General features: G+C 42.5%; 1 protein-coding gene across 1 annotated transcript in view; it reads right to left on the bottom strand.

The window, feature by feature from the left end:
- The window catches only part of Dner (delta/notch-like EGF repeat containing), a 326,383-nt gene that overhangs the window by 24,188 nt on the left and 274,740 nt on the right, over positions 1-27,455 (bottom strand). The window contains exons 9-11 of the mRNA NM_152915.1: positions 24,623-24,745; positions 11,913-12,026; positions 1,589-1,720 (exon numbers count right to left, since the gene is read on the bottom strand). Of these exons, the coding sequence (NP_690879.1) occupies positions 1,589-1,720; positions 11,913-12,026; positions 24,623-24,745 (369 nt within the window). The remainder of the gene's footprint in view (positions 1-1,588; positions 1,721-11,912; positions 12,027-24,622; positions 24,746-27,455) is intronic.

Here is a 27,455-nt window from a genome sequence, read left to right on the forward strand (position 1 = left end):
TAGATCATCTCTTATAGCCAACAAAAAATGGACTCATGTGTGCCAACCCTTTCAAGAGTAACTAAAGCCAAGATGTTATGGTGAGGCATTTACGCATGGCTACAAAACACAATCTTGGCTCTTCATTTTATTCTGTTTATAATAGTCGTCTCAGGCACAGACATATTTTAGGAATTTTCATATCAAATTCTGCAAGATGGATGTCTAAAAACAAACTGTAACCATTCTTGCATGAAAGATAACACTCTAAAGAGAGATACTGTGTCTTTTCTTTTAGCTATCATACTATTAAAAACAGTGGACTCCAAGGAATTGTAATTTCCCCAGGAATCTCTTTTTGGAACAGAATGCCCAAAGCCCTGGTATGACCAGAAGAAGAACTTGTCTATCAAGAAAAGATTGAGAACAGTTCGGAGATTTTTGTCAGACCACTTTATAGAACCAACTGGAGTTGAAACGGTTAGGTCAAAGATAGATGGGACTATAACTTGACCAGGGATACTCAGCCTCAGGTGTCGTCCCTCAGGAGGCCACCCAGTTTAATATGGTTTTGTTGGGGTTTTGTTTGTTTGTTTGTATGTTTGTTTGTTTGTTTTTGAGACAGAGTTTCTGATTGGGACATGTGGGTCCTGGATTTGGCTAAGTTAACTGGCCAGGAAACCTCAGGGATCTCCATGGTGTCTGCCTTCAAAGCATTAGGATTATGAATACATGCCACTACACATGGCTTTTGATGTAGGCAATAAGGATCTAAACTCTGATCTTCATACTCATCCTGAAAACACTTTACTGGCTGAGCCATCTCTCCAGCCCAAGTTACTGTTACTCTTTCTTCCTTTTTTTTTGGTTTTTCAAGACAGGGTTTCTCTGTGTAGCCCTGGCTGTCTTGGAACTCACTTTGTAGACCAGGCTGGCCTGGAACTCAGAAATCTGCCTGCCTCTGCCTCCCAAGCACTGGAGGAATTAAAGGTGTGCGCCACCACGCCCCGTGATTTGTCAGCTTTCAAAACAGATAAAAACACAAGCCCATGTCAGGGCTTGTCACCTCCATCAGAGTGCTACACTGTTCTAGGACATCAGACTCTAATCCTGATTTTTCAAATGTTAGTCCATTCATCCACAGCTCCAATGCCTTTCAGCTCTTCTTTTGCATTCATCCTTGCTGGATTTTTCTCCAAGCAACTGAAGGAACCTGTTCTATTCAAAGACACTTGAAAACACAAAAGCCAAAGGGAATTCAAATCCTAGTTTGCTTTTTTAGAGTTTCCAGGGAGGCTGCATTTTTTTGATAGTATTCTAATGCCTGCCTGTGAAGCACATTTTTTGGCTGACCAAGTAGTAGTGAACTTTGGATGACATTTGAAGACTCTCATCCCCAGTGGAAGGGTTGGATGCAAGCTCAAGGACTGGGCATGGCAGAAAGCAAGAGACAAAAGTACTACTTGGACTCTGGAGACAGGGGTGACTGAAATGGTCCCTCTGAGCCTTGTCATGGTCATTGTTATGGGGACTTTTTGGTTATAGTTATCACCCTCTTCTTGCTGAAGGAAATATCCACAACTAAATAGCTCACAACTGGGATACTTACGGATTTCACAGTTTGCTCCCACCCAGCCATGAGGACAGTGGCAGGTGTAACCATTGGGCTGGTCCAAGCAGGTTCCAGCATGATGACATGGGTTACTATCACATTCATTGATGTCAATGTCACACTCTTCACCTAGGAGGATAAAGAAAACTAACAGTGATTGGCTATACTTATATCCCCTATGAATTCCTTGAAAAACAAAACAAATAAACAAACAAGATCCCAGGCTGGCGATCACAATCTTCCAGTCATGGAGCCCAGTCTCCTATTTATAAAAAGTGAAGAACTCTCAGAAAATTGCTGACCAAGGACTTTTCACTTGAGGAAAAAAATGAGTAAAGAAAAGCCATTGTTAAGACGACTCCTTGAGCCCATGAAGAAGTAAAGTTATTCCCCCATCTTAAACCTTTTGAGATTGACCTGAAAGGCAAACTTAGGTTTTCAATATTGTTAAAGTCTGCTTTGTTTTGGAGCCAGATGCTGAACCTCGTGCCCTTTTATGCAGCTCCAGGAAGCAGAACATTCAGAGCCCATGATTATTTTGTCGTCAAGTGTTTGACTTCGCTCGGCTAGATATTGACTTTTAGTAGACACAGTTGAATACCCAGTTTCACAAGTCCTTGGTGAAAACCGATTCTCCTCTCTTAATCCTTCTGTATGCTTGGATTCAGCGGGAAAGGGACTGAAAATCTCAGTGGGGACATCGAGCCCAACTGGAGCAACAGTTACAAACATGAGATTACCCAAAATCTGACACACTCCTCCTGAGAAATGTTGGCCCAAAGGATGCTCTCACATCGACTCCAATCTGTTCTTCTCTTACAATGAAGACAGCCAGACCCTGCTAACACCCAGCATTCAGGGGTTCTTCACCTGCCCACAGAGCCTGATGTAACATGCCAAACCAGCATACAGACCAACATCACTGTGATCCAAATATTCCCATATAAGGAGTATCTTGCTGGCAAAAGTTCCATGAACAAAAACACTCTTAAACAATTTCATAGCCATCACAGTCAACTGATGCAAGAGTAATACATGTTTTGAACTTAAGGGCCTCTCACTGAAGCTGAAGAGGCAATTTCTCTTAAAGAACAAAATTTAAAAACTAACACACAGAAAAGAGAAAAAAAATAAACCCTCATTTGCTTAGATAAACACAGAAAGGGATAAAACAAACAAACAAAACGCTACTGTCATCGCCACAATCAACTAAACACCAGAGCCAAGCAATTGTCCCATCCTCAAAACACAGCATCCCCGTGTACTTCCAGGCTTATTTAGCATTAAATTGCCTTCCTAACTGTTACTGGTTTACTTCACATTTATAAAACCACCATATGTTACTTGCAGATCATTTTAAAGGAAGAATCTCACATGGAAAGATTCCATGTCTGTTCCATTTGGCACTCTTTGCATAAGTGGCATTTGACTATGGCAAGTCAAATCTGTCCAACAAAATGTCCACAGTCTCAGGGTTATCCTAAAATTATTATAATCATTTTATATAAGTCAGGACAGGGTGAATTTGTTTCTTGCAATAAATATGCTTTACATCAATAGAGAGGGCAGAGAATCAATTGCCTTGTGCTAACCTGTCTTAACCAGTTTAAAACGTGGTGCCTGTGTATCACCAGGGTGATCACGTCTGAGAGGAGGAGGGCACAGGCGACACCATCCCAGATGGCCTTACATGGTACACTGGTTGTAAGGCACATCAACAGGGTGTACTGAGAAAGGCTGAAAGGCAAAGATCAATGATGTTCACAGATAAACACAACAGGGCCACTTTCCATTCATTTGAAGACAGCCATAATGGAGATATTTACTAAACAACAGCCTGCAACAGCCAGTAACCCGACATGGCAAATTTGGAAAAGAGACCCCTGTGACCTAAGCAATTAAAAAAAGCCTGGCTCTTCCCAACCTTCACAGTGGGCAAAAAACAACACCCTACTCTGCTCCATCAAGTACAAGGGCAGTGCCACACCCTCCATGTACAACATGACCGTAAACTCACCACAGTCCTCAAACCTCAGCTTCCCAAGTGTGGAAATGACAAGAATGGCCCAACCACACTCAGCCAAGCATCCATCTTCCCGTGAGTTTCAGCACACTGGCGTTGTCTCCAGTCAGTATGCATTTTGTCCTGTTTTAGCTTTTAGTACTAGCTATGTGTCTTTACTAATGGTCACCTTAATGAATCTGAGAGTTTTGTGGGCCTGAGACAGTTGTCTTTCTAGGTGGCTCATTTATCATTTTCTTTCACCTGAGTTAGAAAAAAGAAAGAAAGAAAGAAAGAAAAAAGAAAGAAAGAAAGGAAGGAAGGAAGGAAGGAAGGAAGGAAGGAAGGAAAAAAGGAAAGAAAGAAAGAAAGAAAGAAAGAAAGAAAGAAAGAAAGAAAGAAAGAAAGAAAGAAAGAAAGAAAGAAAGAAAGGAAGAAAGAAAGAAAGGAAGAAAGGAAGAAAGAAAGAAAGGAAGAAAGAAACAGAAAACTCAGTGCTCTCACACAACTGCTATTCTCCAATAGCATATGTGAAGAGATGCAAAAAATGACTTCTCCTTGACTGATGCTGGCGATTAGAACCTGAACTTGCAGTCTTTCACAATTCCTTCTTAGTCTATTGTTCTCTCTCTTCCTTCTTCTCTCTCCCTTCCTTTCTCTTCTCAATCTCTCTTCTCTTTCTCTCTGCATACACATGTGCGCACATGTGTATGTAGATGTCCACATATGCAGAAGGTAGAAGTTTAAGTTCAATGTTTTCCTCTATCATGTTCCATTTTTTAAAACGTGTATGAGTACTTTGCATTCATGTATGTCTGTGGACCACATGAAGACACCAGAAGAAGGTACCCTGGAACTGAAATTAGAGATGGATGCAACCCACCAAGTTGGTGTTGGACATCAAAGCAGTTCCTCTAGAAAAACAGGCCATGCTGTTATTTGCTAAGCTATTTCTTTTCCCAGCCTCTGCCTTATTTTTTTGAGACAAGGTCTTTCATTGAACCCAGAGCTCACAAACTAGCTGGACTGGCTAGCCAGTAGGCCATGTGGCCCCTCTTTCTCTGTCCTTCCCTCTACATGTCCTTCCTTTTCACATGGGTGATGGAGGTCCAAACTCAGATTGCATGGCAGGCACTTGACCAGCTGAGCCAGTTCCCTCGCCTTCAATCTACTACTTTGTAAGAGGCAATGTGGATAATATGTATACTGGGTAGTATTTAGAGAAAACTATAACCATACTGATTTGTTTGTAATACTTTCCTTGGTTAAGTGAGGAAATATAAAACTACTAAAAAATATATATCCCAAATCACTGCTGCTAGTAAAGCCTTAAGTTAGCAGAGTCCATGCTCAAAGGTGTAAATGACAATCTCTGCAGCTACAGTAGCTACTGTTGAACATGTGCAGGCCTCAAAGCAGGCACTTTCACTTATTCATTCATATTTTAGTAGAGCTTTATTATAGGTGAAGCAAGGTTCAAACACATTATTTATTTAGAACTTTTCCACTGGAACCTGTCTTAGCCACCCCTATAAACTAAAAGTCTGAATGAAATATGACAAATAAAAGTCTTGGAAGAATTGGACGCCAGACCTTCCAAAGCACCAAGAAGCAAAGCATGGCAGCTGCGTGCTGCAGTCCCCCTGAGGTCCACCAGCAGCAAGATCTCAGCCACAGTGGCTTGCTGAAATAGAGACAAAAGCTGGACTTTGTCAAGGCCAAGATCATGTGTTGGGAATGCTGCCTCAGAAGACAGATACATAAAGCAGGCGAAATACTAAAGTATTATGCTGTCTCCCATCCCAGTGCGATACTGTCTCTCAAACTGATGCTGCCTCACTAGAGTTTGCTATTTAAAAAGCATGTGTGCATTGAATTCTAAAAGTCTAGCAACTAGAGTGAGAGACAAAAATTCCCAAACTTGAATCAGAGGAGGAGGAATTCAAGGTTTACTGCTCAGAATACCTCAGGGAAGCCACCAAGGGTCCCATCTTAGCAGCAAGACACAACAATCACTCCAGTAGAGGGTCAAAACAAAGTGATCAACATAAAAAGGTTGGCATTATAAAACTAGCCCCACCACTCACAGTGTTAACATACAATGACCAGAAAGAGGAGGAGAGGATGATGTAGTAAGAGTCCACCTGTCCACTTTTAAAAGTCATGTAGCTACAGTAGATTTTAGATGTCAAGGCTGTATTGGCAATTGAACAGGCACATCGATCAACAAAAAAGAAGAAAGAACTCAAAATAGACCAACACAAATATTGCCAACTGATTTTTGACCAAGGTTCAAAAGCAGTTCGATGAAAGGAAACAGATGGCCTTTGTAACTAATGAAACAAAGTTTAAAAGGAAAAAAACAAAACAAAACAAATAATGTCTAGTTGGAAAATTCCATAAAGGAACGCAGTTGGTGAAGCAAAGTAACACTCAAGGACAGGGCTTGAAAACCTGGGATGCCGACCTAATAACTTTGGAAAGGAGTTGCATTAGAATGCTGTCCCTGTTGAGATAGGGTCTTATGTAGTCCAGACTGACTTTGAACTTACTATGTAGTAAAGGATACATAGTGACCTTGAATCCTCCTGCCTCCACCTCCGGAGTGCTGAGATTTATATGTTTGAACCACCATGCCTGCTTAGGCTTGGTTAAACTAATTAAACTATAAGCACACCCTATATTCTAGCTGGAAAAATGATTGCCTAAAAGAACATAAGGTAGCAAGTTTGCTACTGCTATGGCCCATATTGGAATTGAAAGACAACTGAATGGATGTTGGAAGTAGAAACTACTTAGGTTGCTGTTGGTGTGGGGAGTTATGGATAAATAAGAAAAGACCAAGAGGATTCCTGTGGTGCTGGATTAGAGTTGGATATCACCATTAACCTCCATTAAACTTAAGATAGGTCCAGATAAGTGCATGGTGGGATGTACACGTACCATTTACGCACATTAGTATACATACATACACTTCCTTGTCAGCCAAGAGGCTCTAGGGTGTCTAAACACGGTGACATCCTAATGGCAACAAGTACTTTTAGTGCCTAGAATTTATTTCTAATATTCTTCAATAAGGATCCAGGGGACCTTAGAGAAATAGATAACTCCAAGGTGGAGCAGGAAATAGAAAGGATGAGACTGAAGAGTCCTAAAAGGTCAGAAAGCATGCAAGTCCTGAAACACAACAAACCAGCAATCCCCACACCCATATGCAGATATGTAGAAGGGGCATAAGAGCCAAATGAAAGACCTACCAGTACCCAAAGTAGGAACACTGTGAGCAGTAAAACAAACTAAAAAGTGTTGTTCTGTAACACAAACCATACACTAAGTACCCATGAGTCCTCATTAATATAAATAAATGATTGAGCAAACTAATAAATGGCAGAGAATAAACAAATCTCTCACAGAGAAGAATTCCAAATAGTCCGTTAGTGACCCCACCCTAATACAGAGGAGCAAAGGCCTCTCATTAAGGGTAGGCAATGCCAAGTGATATCCTTCCACACAGTGTAGCATGGAAAAGGAGAGAAAAGTGAAAAGGTGGGGGAAAAAAAAATCTAACAAACACTTCAGCTAGTGACCGAGGTCATCCATAGCCCCAATTACAAGGATAGCAAGGGGCCTTGATTTGCTGTGACATGATTTAAAAAAAAAAAAAAAAAAAAACTACAAAAGACATGAAGAGACCCTTTACCATGGAGGGTATGCAGATATCCAAAAAGATACATTAAAAATGTTTGACATCATTTTGCCATAGAGAAATTCAAGCTAAAGCCTTAGGGAGCTCTCACTATAAGGCTAACAGATTAACAAAGCCTTGGAGAAAAGGGTGGATGCCAATCCAAGAACTGAAAAATAGGGAGGACCTATACCAGGTCACGGTCCTATAGAAAGAGCAGGCTGTGCAGAAGAATGCCAGGCTTGGAGGGCAGAGACGCTCTCTCGCCTGCTTAAATGACATTACTTGTCTAACACACTCTGCTCCATCAATGAAGAGGTTCCCAGCCACTCACTCGCTGGCCAATGGTAAGTTTTACCGAACCTCAGATACTCCGAGAGAAAATCAGGTAGACAAGAAAAAGGAAAGAAGGTCAGAAGCTGAAGGGAAGGCTCCAGAGAACTGGGGTTCAAGTCCCAGCATCCATATGGTGGTTCAAACCACCTGTAACTCCAATCCCAGAGGGGGTCCTATATCATCTTTTTTGTCTCTGTGGGCACTGCACACACAAGTATACATATATTCATGTAAAGAAACAAAGTTATTCCACAGTTTCCAGGCAGAACAACTTATAGTGGTAACAATATCATTTGAAGTGCTGTCCAGCATTTAAACATTTAAAGGAGCAAAGAATAGATCATCTATGTGTTTGCTGTGTGCTTGAGAGCTCCAAGACAGTTTACTAAATAACACATTGGAAATAAGATAAATATTGATTTAGTGATTATTAAATAAACAAACAAACAAACAAAAATAAACATTATAATAAATATTACACTTTTCACCTAGAAATTTTTTCAAAGTAAATTTCAAATGGATTAAAGATTTGAATGCTCAACTCACACATGGCTATAATAATATTAATAAAACCTGGAGAGTGAAAGCCATTTGAGAAACAAGGACAAAAAGGGGGAGGAAGTCAAGTTAATTATGTAAAGCTGAAATATAATACATGTAAAAACAGAACACTCTGTGCACATCTGAAAGGCAAGTGACAAAGAGAAAATACTTATGGTCTTGTCAGATAAGATTTAACGCAGTCAAACTAAACAGCTAAAGAAATTAGTGTGAGCATCCTAGCAGAAAAGTAGACACAGCTCTGAACAGGGTGTTCACAAAAGAAGGAACACAACTGATAAGAAATCTGTCTCTAAAGTCTTCAACTCTTAGAACAGCAGATCTTCAAACTAAACAATTAAAAAGACACAGCTGCGTACAGGAATGATAACTCTGGAGGATGTATGTCCAGACAAGGACACAGACAGTCATGTCATTAGGTATGAAGTTAGCATTTTTGTTTTGTCTTGCTTTGTTTTTCCTTGGAGAACATGACATGTGTGTAAAAATCTGTTCTCCTGGACCCCTGAGTTTCTAGTCCTCGGGAATTGTACTAAAAGGGGTGAGAGTGGGGGTAGTGTACATAGAAAAATACACGTGTAAAGACATTCCTTTCATTATTGTTTATAATAAGGAAACATTCTTAACTGCCAAAAAAACAAACTTAAGATGAGCTAAAAACAAATCATGGCATTTCACAGAATTGACTACAGGACAACCAGTAAAAACACTTTAGAAGTAAAAGCACTGGAGCTAGAAAGATGTCTCAGCTGTTAAGAGCACACACTGCTCTTCCAAAGAACTCATGTTCTGTTCTCACCCCCACACTGGGCAGCTCACAACCACCTAGAATTCCAGCTCCAGGGATATAATGGTCCCTTCTGGCCTCAGTGGGGGTTCCTGCACATATATGCACACACACACCCCATACACACAAAATTATAAAACAGTAAAATATTTAAAGGTGTAATTCTTGATATAAAAACACATTTATTATTTACTTATTCATTGACTCTTGTTAAAAGTAGGCTGCAAATAACATGAATATTATGATCCCATTTGTATCCATATATATATACACCTACACTGTATTCCATAATCTATACATAGAGCTTCAGGAAAACTCTCAGATGTCAATATGTTAATGAAGTTATTTTCCAGCAGTATGATGCTAATGGGTACGTTATTTCAATAACCTTAAATCTTCTAATTTCTTGCATGCTTTTTATTTATTACTGGTAAGACAGAAATATCTGGAAAAGACCCAGGAATCTCCCCCACCACATTTTTGCCTCCGCCGACTGATATATAAATGTCTCTCTGTGTTTATAAGCCATCAGATAAACAAAACCATCTGCAAGTCATTCTCTGGAGCAAGCCCATTTCTCAGTTTCAGGACAACCCAGAAGGAAAGCACAGGATGTAAAACAGAGAAATAGGGGGGGGGGGGGAAATAAGATCAGAAGTTGGTCCTTCCCCAGCCACTTGGCTGTTGGCACCCTTCCCCAAGGGTAAACAGCTCAGGATTCCCAGAAAGGACTAGACAGTGGACTCTGCAAGATGCTGTAGGGTGTCGAGGTGGCTGAAGTGTCCCGGAAGGAGAGGTCAAGACTAAGCAAGGGAGCCCCTATCAGAGGATGCTACGTGTTTCTCTACAGAGCACCTGCCTCCTCCTTCTAAGTACAGCCTTCCCCCAAACTCATAGCAGAGGGACCCTTCACCTTTGTTGATTTAACAACGTACCAAAAATATAGACCTTGTGTTCTTTTCTTATGTACATGTATGTGTGGAGTGAATGTGTGCGTGCACATATGGATATGTGTGTGGTTATGAATGCTCATGTGTGTGGACACCAGATGGCCTCCTTGAGTGCTGTCCTTCAGTCACCAATCACCTTGTGTTTTGAGACAGGGTCATCCACTGACCTGGAACTTGCCATGCGGCTAAGTTAGCTGGTCCGTGAGCTTGCCTGTCTCCCCTTCCCAGCTCAGGGAGGAAAAGTGTACCACCTCACTCAGCTTTTGTATGTGGGCCCCAGTGTTGTAACTAGCTCAGGTCCTTATACTTTCTCAGCAAGCACTTTACCTGCTAAGCTATGTCCCCAGTCCTCACCTTATCTTATTCTTTAGTCTGAGCTCTACAGGGAAAACCAAGGTTGAAATTTGGAATATTCTGGACTCTTGTGGTTTCAGACTTCCTGTGAGAATCTGATGAAAACTGAAACCCTCCCCCTCAGCACACACATCCAACATAACATCTTATGTCTACTTCCATAGATCTGTAAGGTCTCCAAGCACATGTGTGTGAGATCGTGAAAGGCAGCCTGTTTTCTGGTTGAACTAGGTTTAAATCCTGGGCACTCAGCAGGTAACTGCAAGGAACAGAAGGCATTTGCCTGCCATGTTCTTAGACACCAGGCTCCTGACACAAGGCCTCAGCTCTCCATAATTCTGTGTCCTTCAGTCACATAGGGCAATGCCCCAAGCCCCTCCACAGGTAGAGGACTTGACTACAGATCTTCATTTTAATGAGGTAACCAAAGGCCTGAAGGGCTTAGCCAATTAAGCTTCCCTTCCCAGACACTCACTCCTTCCTGCAAAAGCCTCGGGCCCTCCCTGAGAAAGTGGGGTACAGTTTCACTCATCACAACTATCCACCATAACAATAAATGCTTTAAAACCATGGACTGCCTCTTCTCATCAGGACGGGGCAGGGGGGATGACAATGGAGCAGGTCTTCCTCTAAAGAGCCCAGCCTAATCTCAAGCAGGAGGCCTCTCTGCATTCCCAGACGCATTCCCAGCCAACCCGCCTGCCCAAGCAAGCCTAGGACACTCTGATCCCGGAGGGACCCAGCCAGATCTCTCCTCCCAGCTTTCCCCTTTGGCCCCGGGCCAGCCCCACGGGCCTCCACTCAGTTCTCAGCTCTTCCATGGCATCCAGCAGCGTCTACAGTGCCCAAGAGCTAGAACCTGCCACCCCTGGCCTCTGTGCAGCCCGGGGAACCTTGAGCCAACTCGTGAAGATCCTCGGGAACCTCAGGCTGCGCTTCCCCAGCCCTGGAGGCTGATCCTGCGGCTTCTCACAGCCTAATGCCTGCCCCACCTGGGGTGCACGCAGTCAAACTTCCCGAGGGCCCCCACTTCTAACCCACACATGTGGGTACAGCACGGATAACAAATCCTATTAGCTTGGGTCCCCTGATATAGACTTAATTCCCTGATAGTGTTCAGAAGCCACCAAGAGACTTGAGTGAACCCAGTTCCTGTGTCTGCAACTGTCACAGCCCACTCCAGTGGGTGTTCCCATTATGACCTTGAACCCTTCCTCCCCAATACCACCAATTGTCTACAGTTCTCAAAATTCTGTTACATTTACCACATTCAATAAAAATAAAACAGTATCTGAATGGAGCTTGCACAAAAGACACACTCCTGTCCCCTTCACACTACATTAATACTACCACTTTCAAGTGTTCTCTTAAGTGCCTCTGGCTTAAGCTTCAAAGCTCCTACTCTGGAAATGCACAGGGATGGCAGTTGCAGCAAATCTAAATGACAAATACTCACTTCAGAAGAGACTTTAATGACAACACAGTCTATTGTTTTAAAATAGATCTCATTGAACCAATGCCTCCTGACATTTTATAAAGGCATCCCTGTTTGGCAGCGGTTCATGGCAGAGGGTTTGGGGTCTTTTAACCTTGGCAACCACACAGACTGTGTGGTGAGTTTGAAAGCATGCTCCTAGATCACTCACCTGTGAACCCGGGTGCACAGATGCACGTGCCATTCAGCCCCTCGCTGTCACAGGTACCTCCATTCAGACAGCTGATGTTAGCACAGGGGTCCTTGTACAGTTCGCAGTGTGTTCCTGCAGAGAAGCAAACAGGAGAGGGTGACTCATGGAACACTCTCTGGTTCCTATGGCCTTCAAAAGGGAGGTGTTTCACTAGCATGTGGCTGCACTGGGGATAGGTTCATGGTGTGTGTGTGTGTGTGTGCATGTGTGCATGTGTGCATGTGTGCATGTGTATATATACCTGTGTGTGTGTGGTGTATGTGTGTGCATGTCTATGTGTATATGTGTGTGTTGTATACATATGTGTATGATATGTGTGCATGTTTGTGTCTATGATTATATGTGCATATGTGTATACATGTATTTATGTGAATGAATATATGCATATGTACACATATGCATCTGTTCTTTTATGTATATGAATGTGTGTGTGCCCACTCCTTGCTTTAGAATAGCATTAAAATATGTGCCTTATTAGAAAATAACAAATTTAATCCCTTTAATTCCTGCCCATGGGCTCTACTAAGAAAACTTATCTCCATGTTCTCTACATATCCCAAAACCTATGGCATTTCTAGGAAGTCAAAAACCTGAAAGTTAAAGGTTCTCAATGGCTGGCCTCAATACTCATGAACATTTAGGCAGCAGTAATTGACTTTAATGAGTAGCTGGGGGTGGGGGTGGGGGGCATAAAGTTATGGAGGAGGTATTGAGCAGATAGGGGGAAACTGAAAAGGAATAGAGTGTATATATGACAATATTTTATTGTGTATATGTATAGACATCTCAAAGAATAAAGGAAAAAAATCCCAATGGCAAACACTGAGTCTCCAAAGGAAACACAAAAGTGTTTGACAACCGGAGAGACATTTCAACATTGCTGAATGACAACGAAGGTGAGACTAGGAGTCATCCCAGATCCTTTGAAGTAGAAAAGAAAAAAAAAAAACTTACATCCTGTCCCAGGTGAGAACAGGAACAATGAAGTGCCCATCCTGACAGTCTCAAGCAAAATGAGCATGAAGCAAATAAGAGCAATGTGACGCTGACCTCGCTTGCCCTCCACTTCCTTCCTCAGCTTCTATTGCTCAAGTGACTGCCACACCCAGTGACTCATCCTGTGGGCTCTGACACATTGCTGGCCTTTTTTCTCCTTTCTTTGTCACTGCCTTAAGAAATGAGGCTCAAGAAAGGGAACAGAAGAATATAAAATGGACTTCCTGCCTACACACGAGATCGCCCTACTTGAGCAGACCATTTTAGAACAGCAGCCCTTAATTTCTGGATCTGTGTTGAATATTTGTCATAGTCAAACATTGATCAGCATCTTGTCTGGGATTTTTCCCAAGTGTTTCCCTGATCTCATGGCTTCATACCTGCAGGAAGCAATCTCTCCTCTCTGTGTCCAGGGCCTTGAAGGGAAACTTACTTCTGCACTTGGATGTGCATGGTCTCTTCCTGAAGCTTCCATTCCTAGAGTCTTAGGATGTAGCTCACCCAGTGTTTGATCCCTCAAACCACAGAAACCAGCCACACATACATGTATGTGGTACACACATACAATCCCAACACACCAAAGTTTGAGTCAAGAGAATCAGAAGTTTAGAGTCACCCTTGGCTCCATAACAAGCTCAAGACCTTGTCTCAGAGAGAGGGAGAGAGAGAGAGAAAGAGAGAGAGAGAGAGAGAATTCCCCAAGAAAGAACATACCCACTGAATATTCAGTACAAAATGGTCAACTCTGAAAACATATACAAATACTATATGAGTTGAACAGGATAGGTAGATAGATAGATAGATAGATAGATAGATAGATAGATAGATAGATAGATAGATAGATAGATAGAGCCATTAATCTGAAAGAGAGCAAGGAGAATGTATGTATGAGAGAGCTTGGAGGGAGAAGAAGGAAGGGGAAAATAATGTAATTATATTATAATCCAAAAATTAAAAAATCTCAAAGACCACAAAGTGTCCATTGAGCTGATCAATGGAAACCAAGCAACAAAAAGATCCAGCTGTAATGTGAAATAAAGCCACCAGCAAAGTTCAGAGAGAAGGCCAGCTGGCCTGAATAGCTACAAGGAGGTCACATTCATCCAGCACCCAGCAATCCGTAGCCAGTCCAGCCAGGGCAAGAGAGCTAACTACATTCTCCAAATAATGTTAAAAAGCAAAGTCTAGGCCACAATTTGTACATAATAACTGTATCTACCTATATTCTATCTATCATCTCTCTATCATCTAATCTACCTATTTTTCTTAATAGCAAATTATTTTTTTCATATTTTCTTATTGATTCTTTGTGAATTTCACATGCACCCCAAGCCCACTGGTTTCCCAGTCCTTCCATATCTTCCCTTGACCCTTATAACCTCCCACCAAAAGAAAATAGAAAAATATAAAGCATCTTCCATGAATCCTGCTGTGTGTCACATGATGTACACCCTTTTACCCTAACAGCTTTCCTTGCAAATGTTTGCTGCATTGAGTCATTGGTCTGGTTCAATGTCTCTGGCTTCTGCTACACTATCAATACTGGACCCTCACAGAGATGCCCCTGGGATATCCTGTTGTTGCCCTGTGTCGTGGAGATCCTGCAGCTCTGGATCTGCAGGGCCAACTGGCCCTTTTACACACTCCAGCCGCTCATAGGTTGGGATAGTAAAGTCAGCTCAGAGCCCTGGATTTGGGCCTTATGCTTTTGGTTTTACACTAAAGTCTCACTGTATGGCCTATGATGACCTTGAACTTCTGATCCACCTGCCTCTACCTCCCAAGTACCAGGATTCCAGGTGAACACCACCACAGTATATGCATTCCTGGATATCAAACCAGAGGACCTTGTGAACGCTTTATCCACAAACCTAAAAGCCACCAATGAGATAGATTTACTAAAAACCCTCAAAGCTATGAACACATAGTTGCAATTTTCCATGTATTAGGGTTTCTTTTCCTTTAGCAATAACTTTAATCACTGTTGTTTTTCTTTTTTAATAGATTGAAGTATTCAGTTACCCAAGCACTCATTGAGAGATTTTTGGCAGCAAGGCTGGACAAAAGCTCTTCTTAGCAGAAACTTGATTCCTATGAATTGGGAAGGGCTCACAGTCCCTGGTGCATACTTGAGTCGCTTGCATTTCTATCGTCTAAGACTATAGAAATCTATAGTCTAAGACTATAATCCTTCTATTAAAAAAATACAGCCACATTGCCCTGTAGGTCATTAGAACAGAGTAGCTTTGTGCTGGAAAGTAAGTGTAGGGAGGAGATGACCATGGTTACTATTGGTAAGCTCAGGGGTTCCTCCTGCTCAAGCCTTCCTCTTGGGTCCTGGGACCCACCTTCACACCTCCCCCACCACCTCAGAATGCTCACCCAATGCTCACTCATCTTGAATCCCTGACCAAATGTGCCTGCCTTCACCTCTTTCTCAGCTGGACTTTGCCTGACTGAACTCCTCTGTCTGTTCTCAAGACAGACGCTCTTTCCCTGGACCTTCCCTGAGCCAAACCAGGCTGAGCCATTGTGTGATGAGTGCTTGTTAAGATGTTCATTGTCACGGAATCTCCTGTGTCAAATCACAATGTATCCTTTCCCTTCCTTGATTCCCCCTCAGATCTCTGAGCACCTTCAAAGCAGAGCACACATCTTAACTCATGCAAGAAACTGCAACTACAATACCATAACCCTGTCCTCACACAAAGGATGACAGCCAGCCAGTGTACTTTGGCTGACACGCAGGTGGGATTGCCAGAGGAATGAGAAGTCATTCCAAATTCCAAATGGGCCTCCAAAACATCCTATTTTGTTAGGGAAAACCAGGTCCACACACTTGAAGCTAAGTCTGAGGACTGACATATGTATCACCCCTTGGCAAGAGACTGAGCATGCACAATTATGAAACATGTTTAGTCTCAAACAAAAATAAACAGCAAAACTAATAATAATTCATACTTCTCATATTAAAGGATCAACAATTATGTTTCTGGGAATTTTTTTATTCTAACAGGATTCTTTCCTGAATTAAGTTTTAAAATGACCTAGACCACAATGAGTGATGTGCCAATTATATTTCCCCATTTGACCCAAATTACTTACAATTTGTATTTGAAAGCTGAAAACCATTCATGCTTATCTCCCAGAAAGGTAGGCTAGGTAAAGACAATTAACTAAAATACTCCTGGAGGACTACTGTCTTGTATTAGGGTTTCCTGGCTGTTGTTTTCTGGTTTGCAATGCTAAGGATTGAACCTAGGACCCAAGCTCTGCACCCCTGTGCTTTGCGGTGTCATCCTATTTCGTTCAAATTCGACTTTCTCCTTGAAGACTTTCCCAGTTTTCCATCGTGACCGAGCTCACCATCTTCTGGACCATTTAAGAAATTCAGTTGCTACCTCAACCATAGCCATATTGTTCCTTGAGCATGCTGGCCTAGGCCCGCTCCCCTAGTGAAGTGATGAACAAATCTGGGGAAACTGGGATTCAGCTCATGTCTGCATAAATCACAGTGCAAGAGAAGCACTTGAACGCCCTGTTCACTCTTTAAGGAACATGTAACAAAAGACAAGGTTTTATCCAAAAAGTAAATATCATTCCTTCAGCAACAAAGATACTATGTGACCAAACCTCTAACCTGGTGATATAATTTCTGAGACATTATCCACTCCCCCAAAACTCAGAAGGTATAAAAGTTAAATGGGCAAAAATATTTGTGGTAGAGTCGTTTATGACGGACCCATGTCAGGTACGGTCAGTAAGTCACCAAATGAGCTGTGTAACAAAGGGATTGGTAAATATTCCTTCATGGGAACATTATGTAGCCATTTAAAAATAAAACCAGAAAGACTTCCTAGCATTGTATAAATCAAGTATGATTATCATGTTGTGTGCCAGCACAATACAAAATTACAAGTATGTACAATTAGAATGAAAACGACAACAATCATATATTGCTTTTGTGAGCATTCTTTTGTGAGCATCACTGGCATGTTTTCATAATTAAAAACTGAAATGCTTTCTTTCTAACCTTTGTCACTAAGAATCCCAAACAAATATTGAATAATCATTACATTTATTCTGCTATAAAGAAATAGAAATTAATCCAACATGAAGCTATACCTTGACTTTTTGATACTCTGAGGCTATGAAATTCGCCTCACATTCATGGGGAATCTTCCTTTAAGAGCTAGGCATTATCACTGCAGACAATGGTTTCTGGGTCATGATGCAGTTTGGACTGTCTGTCCATTCTTGCACCAGAAACATATGAATGTAGTAGTACTTGTAGCATTGTGATGGGTTTTCAGAACTGCAGAAGTTTCACCCTGTGCCTAACTTCCCATTACCCTTGTGCAGTTATATTAATGTATAATAGCTAAAAAACAAAAACACCCAAACCAGCCACCTAGAAAACACATAGGGTATGAAGTTAAAGCCAAGCCATCAGCTATTAAAGTTCTAACTCCAAACAACTACTAGTAACATTGGTGTCAGCCTATCTGGGTGCTTACTATACCACTTATACTGATTTTTATGCATGAATACCAGTGGCAGAAATGCTTCTGCAGACAGTTGCACTGCCCATTCTGTAGGGAGAGTAAGGCAGATGATTGCAGAGATGATGTTCCAACCCTTGCTTTCCCTTTAGAGCAAACAAAAGAACTTGCCCCTCTGTCTCTTGTCAACTTTATCTACCTTCCTCTCCTCCTTCCCATCAGCCCTAACTCTCACTCCTAAAAGTCCTGCCATTTGCTGCACATTGGGTTAGCTCAGCCCTGTGTCCAGTAGTATTCACTGTGACCGAATCCCAAGTGTCTCCATAGAGAAAGCAACACTAATTAAACTTGCTTCCTGTCATGGCTTGTGTTGATTGTCAACTTGACAGGTGCTAGAGCAGTGGTTCTCAACCTTCCTAACACTGTGATCCTTTCATCCGGTTCTTCAATGTTGTGGTGACCCCCAATCATAAAATTATTTCCATTGCTCCTTCATTACTGTAATTGTTGCTAAGGTTATCAATCATAATGGAAATATCTGATCTATAGGACATGAGAAATGCTGTTCTGGCATCACTGAAAAGTCTTGGGGTGTGTCTGTGAAGAAGTTTCTAGACACAAAGACCCAGCCTAAACATGAGCAGTACCTCGCCCTGGGTGAGAGTCCTGGACTACGTGGAAAGAAGAAAGTGGGCAGGGCACTGGCTCTCATCTCTCTCCACTTCTCTTTTTAAATTTATTATTAGTGTGCATGCATGTGTGTGTGTGTGTGTGTGTGTGTGTGTGTGTGTGTGTGTGTGTGTGTGTGTGTGCATACTCATGCATGGAGAAACCAAAGCCATGGCATACATGTAGCAGTCAGAAGACAACTTTGTGGAATCACTTGTCTCCCTCTACCTTGATGTGGGTTTCAAGACTGAGTGCCGGTTTGCAGGCTTGTGTGGCAAGCACCTTTTCCTGCTGAGCCACCTTGCCAGTCCATTTAATAATATTATTTGTCAGTAGGCAGAGCCAGGAGAGCCCCAAAGAGAAGAGGAAGGAAGGATGGCAGGAGCCAGAGTGGCCAAGGACATGAGAACACTGCCCACAGAATTAACTAAACAGGGCCCAGGGGATCACAGAGACTGAAGAGATTAATAGTCACGGACCCTGTGTGGGCCTGAGCTAGGTCTTCTGCATATACGTTGAGGTTGTGTAGTAGTTTGGTGTTTTTATGAGATTCCTAACAGCAGGAGTTTGGTTTCTCTGACTCTTTTTCCTTCATCTGTGACCCCTTTCCTCCTACTGGCTTGCCTGGTCCAGCCTTGATATGAGGGTTTGTGCCTAGTCTAGTTGATATTACAAGGAGTCCTGTGCTTTTCTGAAGGGAAGCAGAGGAGCAGTGGATCTGGAGGGGATGGGGGATGGGAAGAGTGGAAGGAGAAGAAATTATTGTCAGGCTGTAATGTATGAGTGAAGAATAAAGGGAAAATAAACAAATCAGGTATTTGGTTTTCCTAACTGTTATTTTCATTTTATTTTCTCTCTGCGTGAGTGCATATGCAATGTGACCAGCTAACCCATATTCTTTCCACCGGGCTTCCTTTGCCCATGGATGCCATACTCACTCTGTGAGCCAGAGCAAACCCTTTCTTCCTCAGGTTGCTTCTATCTGATATTTTGTCACTGTCAGATCTATGTCACTAACAGGGGAAACTGGTACCAAAAGAAAAAGCAGTTTCTATGATAAATCTGGCTTACTTGATATGAATTATATGATACATCAGAGAAGTTCTGGAGTCTGGCTTGCAAGATGAATGTGTCAGTTAAGTTCCGAGGCCTTTGAGGCTGGCTTGCAAGACAAACATGGAAGGGTTTGGAATTTGTGGCTAGCAAACCTGTAGAAGACTATGAACAAACTTGCCAGACCATTCCACCAGGAGTTTAGAAGACCATAATATGGAGAGAAGTGTAGATCATAGAGACTTGGCTCATGAGATTCTAGAGGGGTACAAAGATTCTACCAGGAAGTTCTCTGAGCAATTCTTGTTATTGTCTAGGAAACAATCTGGCTGCATCCTTTCTATGTCCTGGGGAATTAAAAGAAATTAATTACTAACTCAGTGGATTGATTTGTTTGGTAGAGAAAATTACTACAAGATGGGATTGTAATCGGGCTGTGGTTATGGCCACTGCTTGCTCCTCTCACTCATCCCACCACACATGGAAAGCTGTGCCTTGTGAAAATACAGATTTGATTGAAAGACATGGGCTAAACTGTGAATATCATTGAAGAGAAGGTTCACGGCTCAAAATCCACCACCTGCGAAGGATGGTGTATGCAACTGCAGTCCTACAGGGACAGGGTCCATCCTGAGAGGACAGCGCTTCACAGTATCAGCTGTATAGAAAATGCAAGATTGAGAGGCTCATGGAGTTTGGGGCCAAAATCCCGGAGAGCCACTAACACTGTGCAATATATGGCGGGGTTGGAGTTCCTGCAAGGAGGCTCAAAGAGGTCATTGCATGAAGCTGTGAAGGTGAAGCCTGCTCCAGCAACAAGAAAGGAAATTAACGCTTGGTCTACTCTTAGGTCTTTAACACAAGTGTGTGACTCCTCCACCTCATAGAGACTAAATTAAAATTATAGAGAACTTTACTTCAGCTTTGGAATGCCCCCTCATGAGTCCCTATGATCTGTCCCCATGTAACCCCCTCTCCTTAAACATGAACTTCTATTCCAGAGCATATTGGAACGTTCAGAGCTTCTAAAGACACATCTAAAGTTCCTAATCAGCTTACTTGGAAAGCGCATCCTAAGTGGGTCTGCCCTGACTGCAGAGGCCATAAGGGGATCCAGATCTTCGCTGACACTGAGAATCTGCATCCACAAGAAGAAGCAAGCCGTTCTAAATTCTATAGCCGGAGGAAAGGATGCGAACTCTATCCAGCCTGGAGGGTCCTTGTGAATGTATCCTTCCCAATTCCGGCCTTAGATTAGAGCTCAGGCTGTTCCTTACACAGTGGTCTGAGATACCCTGGGCATGACACCCCTTAAGCCATGCCTGGACTGACAGAACTAATATATATTTAAAGTGGTGTCCTAAGTGACTGGAGTACTGTAAGCCTCTGTGTGGCAGCAGTTAGCTAATGTAGCAGTTGCACCTATTTTAAGTGATTCTCTTCACCATTAAATTAACACAGTCGCCTCTCTCTCATCCATCTGGGTCACTCCCTGCTTTTAAATCCATGTTCCCACCTCCCTCCTGTTCTTCCCCTTCCACTATCCAAATGTCTCCTGAGGACACTTCTTACAAACACAGTCCCAAAAACGTAGCGTAATATCAGGGTTTCCAAATGCTTGAATGTACAGTGATTTCTTCCTTTTATGCATGTGTGTATGTATGTGGGCATGTCGGGATATGAGCAGGTGCATGTATGTACATGTGCATGTGGAAGCCGAGGGACAACATCAGGTATCAGCCTAAGAAATGACATCCATCTCATTAGAGGTGAGGTCTCTCATTAGCCTGGAATTCATCAAATAGGCTAGACCAGCAAGCCTGTGTGGCCCAGAGGCTCCTGTAGAGACAGGAGCTTCCCTGGACTAAGATGACAGTTGTTTTTATGTGCATTCTGGAGGTTGACCACAGGTTCTTGCATGTGTAAAATAAGCACTCCACCAATGAACTATCTTTCCTTTGTCCTCAAATTTAGGTGGTCTTCTGACAACTAGTCCTTTACCATTCTAAACATGGCTGTCATGTGGCCTGCTCCCCCAGTCCTCTCGCTGTTTTGTATGCAACCTGTACAGCCCATGTAAAGTCTCACAGAATGCTGTGGTCAGCCAAGGAGTTAGAAATTCTACCAGGAAGTGGCAACTCACACCTTGTGTTCTCTGGGCACCTTGCATCTCTCCCACTTGCGAGCCAGGTTTCTTCTACTCCCTGAGTCCCATAATCATGTGGTGCTGGCCTGTTCTTTCTCCTTCTGGAGCCTCTGTCCTCAGAGCCCCTGTATAGCTTTTCTCCATAGCTCCTATCTCTTCTCAGATGATTTTTTTATCCCTTTGTATTTTTATGTCTATCAGGAAATAGTTCCACCCTTGGACTTTCCAGATTCAAATTCAATTCTGAGTAAGACACATCACGTTTTACTTGCCCTCTTGGGTCTTTAGAGACTCATTTTTCTTCTTCTTCTTTGGGTTCTTGGTATAAGCTCCCTGTCCTGCAGGGGCTGAAGTAGGATATCAAGTCAGAAAGGTGAAACTGGATTGGCAGCCAGCTGAGGCCTGTCTTCTGTGGCCTAGAGCAGAGAGGCCTCTCAGTCTAGACATCTCAGGGCCTGCTGGTATGGGGAGGATAAAACTAGTCTCACCTAACCACGCAAGAAAGGAATAGGGTCTCTGGACTATGCAACTCTCTTAAAGAGCGGCCAGTTTCCCTGAACCGAGGAAACGATTCTGCCTCCTGGGATCACATGCAGTATGTCCACAACACACCATTCAACTCCACAAACTCAGGGGTTCTTTGCACCCCTGAGTCATCAGATCCTCAGTCTCAGCTCTCTGTGGAATCCTACCTCCTCTTCTGACTCTAACATGAGTCTCCCAGCTCCTATCACACCCCTTAAGAACCTCGTCTTCAAACAACCTTCTCCCCTCCAGGAATCAAAAAACATTGACTATGGGCTTTAGCTGTTCTCTTTCTAGAATATTCACTCTGTTACACTAGGAGATGCATTTGTGTGTATGGTAAAGGCAGCATTCAACACTGCAGACATACTGAGTACAAGGTAATTACAGGGAAATCCTCAGACAGGATTAGGAAATCCTAATCCTGGAAGGTCCAGGCTCAGAGTAAATAAAGAAGCACAGAACTCAAGTAGCACATAGCCACTAACAAGGGACAATAATGCTCTAGCAATTGTCATTTCAGATAAGCGTACAAAGGGGAGTTCTCATAGGCACACCTGAGATTGTGCCAGAACTCTTGGCACCCACTGTAAGTCTAGATTTAAAACTGTAGAGTTAAGATGCAGGGAGTTATGAGAGATTTGCTGGCGAGTGCTGATTTGAGCTCAAGTTTTGAAAGCCATGGCTCACAGCAGGGGAAGAGGAGGTGGGGGAGGGAGCCTGGGTGTATTTGAAGATTTTTACACATCATAATTTTCTTTTACCTTATAGGGGTGGGGCCTGGGGTGTGTTTGGAGTAATAGTTTGATACAGGGCTTTTGAAGAAGTGCTGTGACTTTAGAGCAATAATATAGACAACTACATTGAGAATGTGTGGAAAAGTTAACATCACAGCCTTTGAATTTTCAGGGACATGGTTAGGCTTTTTTATATGCAACTATATTTTTCTTGCTTAGTAAGGACAGTATAAGCTAGAGGTCAAAGATAAAAGAGTAGATAGGAAAACATATATATTCAGAATACATTTGCCTAGTGTTAGGCTACTTATAAAGATGAGAACTGCTCCACAATCTAAATAATATTGGTAGTTTTGATTGTGTGAAGCCCATACTAATTAAGACTTAGGGGTGCAAAGAACCCCTGAGTTTGTGGAGTTGAATGGTGTGTTGTGGACATACTGCATGTGATCCCAGGAGGCAGAATCGTCTCCTCGGTTCAGGGAAACTGGCTGCTCTTTAAGAGAGTTGCATAGTCCAGAGACCCTATTCCTTTCTTGCGTGGTTGGGTGAGACTAGTTTTATCCTCCCCTGAAATGTCTAGACTGAGAGGCCTCTCTGCTCTAGGCCACAGAAGACAGGCCTCAGCTGGCTGCCAATCCAGTTTCACCTTTCTGACTTGATATCCTACTTCAGCCCCTGCAGGACAGGGAGCTTATACCAAGAAAGAAATGAAAATCTCAGTATGCATCATTTTTTGTACTTTACACAGAGAAAACCAAAATCCACTTGAGAGCTTTGTCTGGGCTCAGCAGACCTGTGGCATGATTAAGACGAGCTAATTAGACCCACTAGTTTCGTCATTCTTTTATTCTTCTCAGTATGAAAGGAATTTCCCTCTTTCTCCACGTTCTGATAGATCCCCAAGCTGAAAGGTCATGAGGATAAACCAACATGTCTGTCCCTGGGGCTTTGAAGAAGTGGGTGCTTTTCGGTTGTCACTGGGCATCCCATTCCAAATGAAGCCAGTGGATAGATAATGTGTGTAAAGACCTGACTCGGCATTAACACCCAGAGCGCCCAGAGCATCTCACTGAGTGTGCCAGTCCCTAAAGCTTTCCACAAAGATCAGAAAAGAGGGGAAGGTCTGTGAAAGAGAAGCAGGAAGAGACAGATGGAGGCTATCAAGGAGGCAGTGAAAGGAGTTGAAAGGTTAAGGGGAATGGACATAAATAGGGACACAAAAGTATTTGAAAAATCTAAAGCCGGCCCTGGTGCTCTGGAGTAGAAAACTGTGCAACAGCTAGTGAGCCGCTCTCCCAGTGCAGCTGCTGTGAGCTATGGCTGTCAGACTGGAGCATCTGGGCTTACATGAAGCCACACCATCTCTATACACCATGGCTGGAAGCCAAGTTAAAGGCATCGAGAAGGGCTTGAGGAACCGAACCACACTGGCCAGCTCATGATGATAACATTACCATCTGTCTTGTGAGGCTGTTGCTGGCGGGATTAAGTGAGTTAATGCACGTGCATGCTTAGAACATGATCCGCACACTTCAACTCTCCCGTCAATGTCAGCTGCTTTTCCAGAGTGACATTAACAGGCATCTAATCAGATGAGCGTTTACCTCCCAGCTGACTTGTTTAATAAGAACTCACTTCTTTGCGGATACATGAGGCTCCGCCAGCTCCCACCGAGGGCATCCTGTCTTCACCCACCAGGTCATGGAGAACAGCTTTCTTCTTTTTTGTTATCAGCCATGGCCTTTGACCTGTCTCTGCCAGCACACCTTAACAGCCCCTTCCATTTTCTTTTACCTTTATATGCATTCAACAGAGATGCACATAAGAAAAAGAAAGGCAGGATAGGGGTTTCTCAGTTAATCAGGAGGAAGCCTGAGACTTACAAATGGGTCTCCCTGGACCGATCGACCATCCCAGCCTCAGTATTTGGTTTTGATTATAGACAAATCCATGCCCCAGTTAGGGTCTTACAGGCTAAGTTGAGAGCTCTGTGTGGTGTGGTTACTTAGAGCCAAGAGAGCATGAGAAATGGCTTACCTTTATATTCTGCCAGGCACACACACTCATAGCCATTGATGAGGTCCCGGCAGGTGGCGGCATTCAGGCAAGGGGCCGACAGGCACTCATTGTATTCCTCCTCACAGTAGAGGCCATGGTAACCTGGGGGACAGAAAGGAAAAGCTGATGTCAGACGCATCTCATAAAATCTTACTTTCTGCTGCTCTGCCAAGAGGATAACTGGATATTCCATAAAAGCGATGGGGCCAGGCAGCAGCGGGTTTTAGGGGCCCGACCCTTGGGGGTATATGGAAATGTGAATTGTTGAGAAGCACAGCTCTTCCCATATTTCTTCATGGCCCCAGGGAAAGAAGGGATCCACTTTGCCACCTACTGGCTTCACACTTATGATTCCAAGGACTGGATAAGTCAGCCACCAAATGTGTCAACTCTGGCCATGAGAGGCACTGAGGATGGCAGGCATTTCTAGCACACAATGACAAACAGCTCCTTTCAATTAGACAATTTCCATACTATTTTTCCTTGTTAGTAAGAAAAAAAATGCATCTTTGTGAAGAAATATTGAAGAAGGAAGCTTCCCGTGCCCTCTCCCCCATCCTCCCCAGTCCAAAGAGAAATGAATACACCAGGGTTTAGATGAAATTCTTATGGAAACATGGGCTTGTTTTGATATTGTTTACTTGTTTGTTTAAAAACATAAATCTATATGTCATACAATTTCAAATTGTACTTAATATTTTAATTACTGGGAAATAATAGGAATGGAGAAAAGAAACCCAACAATTTTTATAAAGACAGCTTTTATGCTTCTGTTTTGAAAAACAGGTGTTTATTTTATAAGACAAGAAGACACCATTCTCTGGGATGAGGCATTATGCTGTTTCCAACTTTCAAAAACACGTGTTACTGCCAATTTGCAGTGAAACCAGGCCACTCTTGTCTGGCCCTGTCCAAACAATGAGAACCATGTGAGTGCTTTCAAAATTCGCTCTCTGCCTGTGTTTGTTCTGAATTCAGATAAGCAGAAAAAGAAATAAACCTTTGCACAAGTGGGAATTGGAAATGCTGGGTGTCCCCACCCTATGCCCCAGCCTTTCTGATGCACAAAAGGCCCTCCACTCAGAGTCCTGTTAGGATGAACTAGTGTGCCCCATGCTTTGTTTCCTGTGCCTTCCTCAAAAGTAGGTTAAGCTCATATTTGCATTATTAACAGAGCACTTTGCAACTGTGTTACCATCGAGGTTATTTTGAAACCACTTTCCAAATTTAGGTGGTGATAATGGTCCCTTTGAGACAACCTTGACCTACCTAAGACAAACCCACCATGGGTTTTTGTCTCTTCTTCTACCTTCCCCTACTCTCTGTAATCTTAGGAAAGCATCTTCCATGACTCTTTATCAGGTTATCTCAGTCATCAGCCATCCAAGAAGAAGGTCACAGCTAATAGTGATTTTGTCACCCAGAGGACATTTGGCTTGTTATCATGATGGGTATGGGTGCTGTTACTGGTATCAACTGAGGAGAGCTGGCTCAGCATCCAGGAGTACACAGGAATGGAAGTCTTAAGCTAAAGGCTGCAGCAAGCATTACCCTACAAGCAGAATCCATCCCAGACAATTTTTGCAAATAAAGTTTTATTGAGATGCTGCCACATCTATCCATAGTGGCTGTATCTGTATCCATACTGTGACAGCAGAAACCCAGCAGCCTATAAATCGTAAGTAGTTACTGTCTAACTCTTTATGGAGTTAGTTACACCATTGCCTACGCTTATTAATGTCATATTCCAGAAATCAATGCCAAGAACTATTAAGGATTCCCTAGCTATTTTCTTCCAACAGTTTTCTAGTTTAACATCTTATATCTAAACCTTTATTCCAAGTTCACTTGATTTTTGTGTGTCGTAAGATACTAGTAGTGGTGGATAGGTAGATCAGCATCACTAGTGATCAAGGAAGCAAAATTAGAACTACATGGAGAAACCACATCACACCTGTTAGGATGTCCATCAAAGAAAGAAAAGAAAAAAAAAAACAGATAACTACAAGAGCTGTTGATGTTGAGAAGTTAGAATTTATCTTAGTTTTCTTTCTTGTTACTATAATAAAAAATACCAGACAAAAACAACTTAAAGGAGAAAGGATTTATTTGGCTCATGATTCAAGGACAGAGTTCATTACTACAGGACAGTCACAGGTATAGGGGCTTAGAGAAGCTAGTAACACCCATAGTCAAGAGCAAAGAGCAATGAATTAATGCATGCATGCTAGTGCTCAGCTTACTTTCTCCATCCTTACAACAACCCAGCAGTCCCTTCCTAGGGAATGGTGCCACCCACAGTGGGTAGGTCTTCACACTTTAATCCCTGTGATCAAGATACCCATTGGCTAACCTGACTTGGACAATCTTTGACTGAGACTTTCTTTCTAGATGATTCTAGATTGTGTGGACAATTAAACTCTTGTGTAATGTTGGTGGAGACACAACATGGACCAGCTGCATGGGAAAGAATATGCAGGTTCTTAAAGGGTTAAAAATAAAAGTGCTATATGATTAGGCAATCCCATTTCTAGGTGTTTATTCATTAGAATTAAAAGCAGAATCTCAGAGAAATATTAGCACTCTCTCTATCCATTGCAGCATAATCCATAATACCCAAAAGATGGCAACAACCTAACCTTCCACCAACAGTTCAGTGGCTAAAGAAAATGTACTGTGTCCATGCAACAGAATGCTATTTGGAATTTTAAAAAAAGAAGAAGAAAATCCTATCATTAACTAACATGGACTATCTAGACATCCATGCTAGTCATGATAGAACAAACTATTCACAGTCCTACAGTTAGAAGTC

The sequence above is a fragment of the Mus musculus genome, chromosome 1, assembly GCF_000001635.26.
Source record: "Mus musculus strain C57BL/6J chromosome 1, GRCm38.p6 C57BL/6J".
Lineage (NCBI taxonomy): Eukaryota > Metazoa > Chordata > Mammalia > Rodentia > Muridae > Mus > Mus musculus.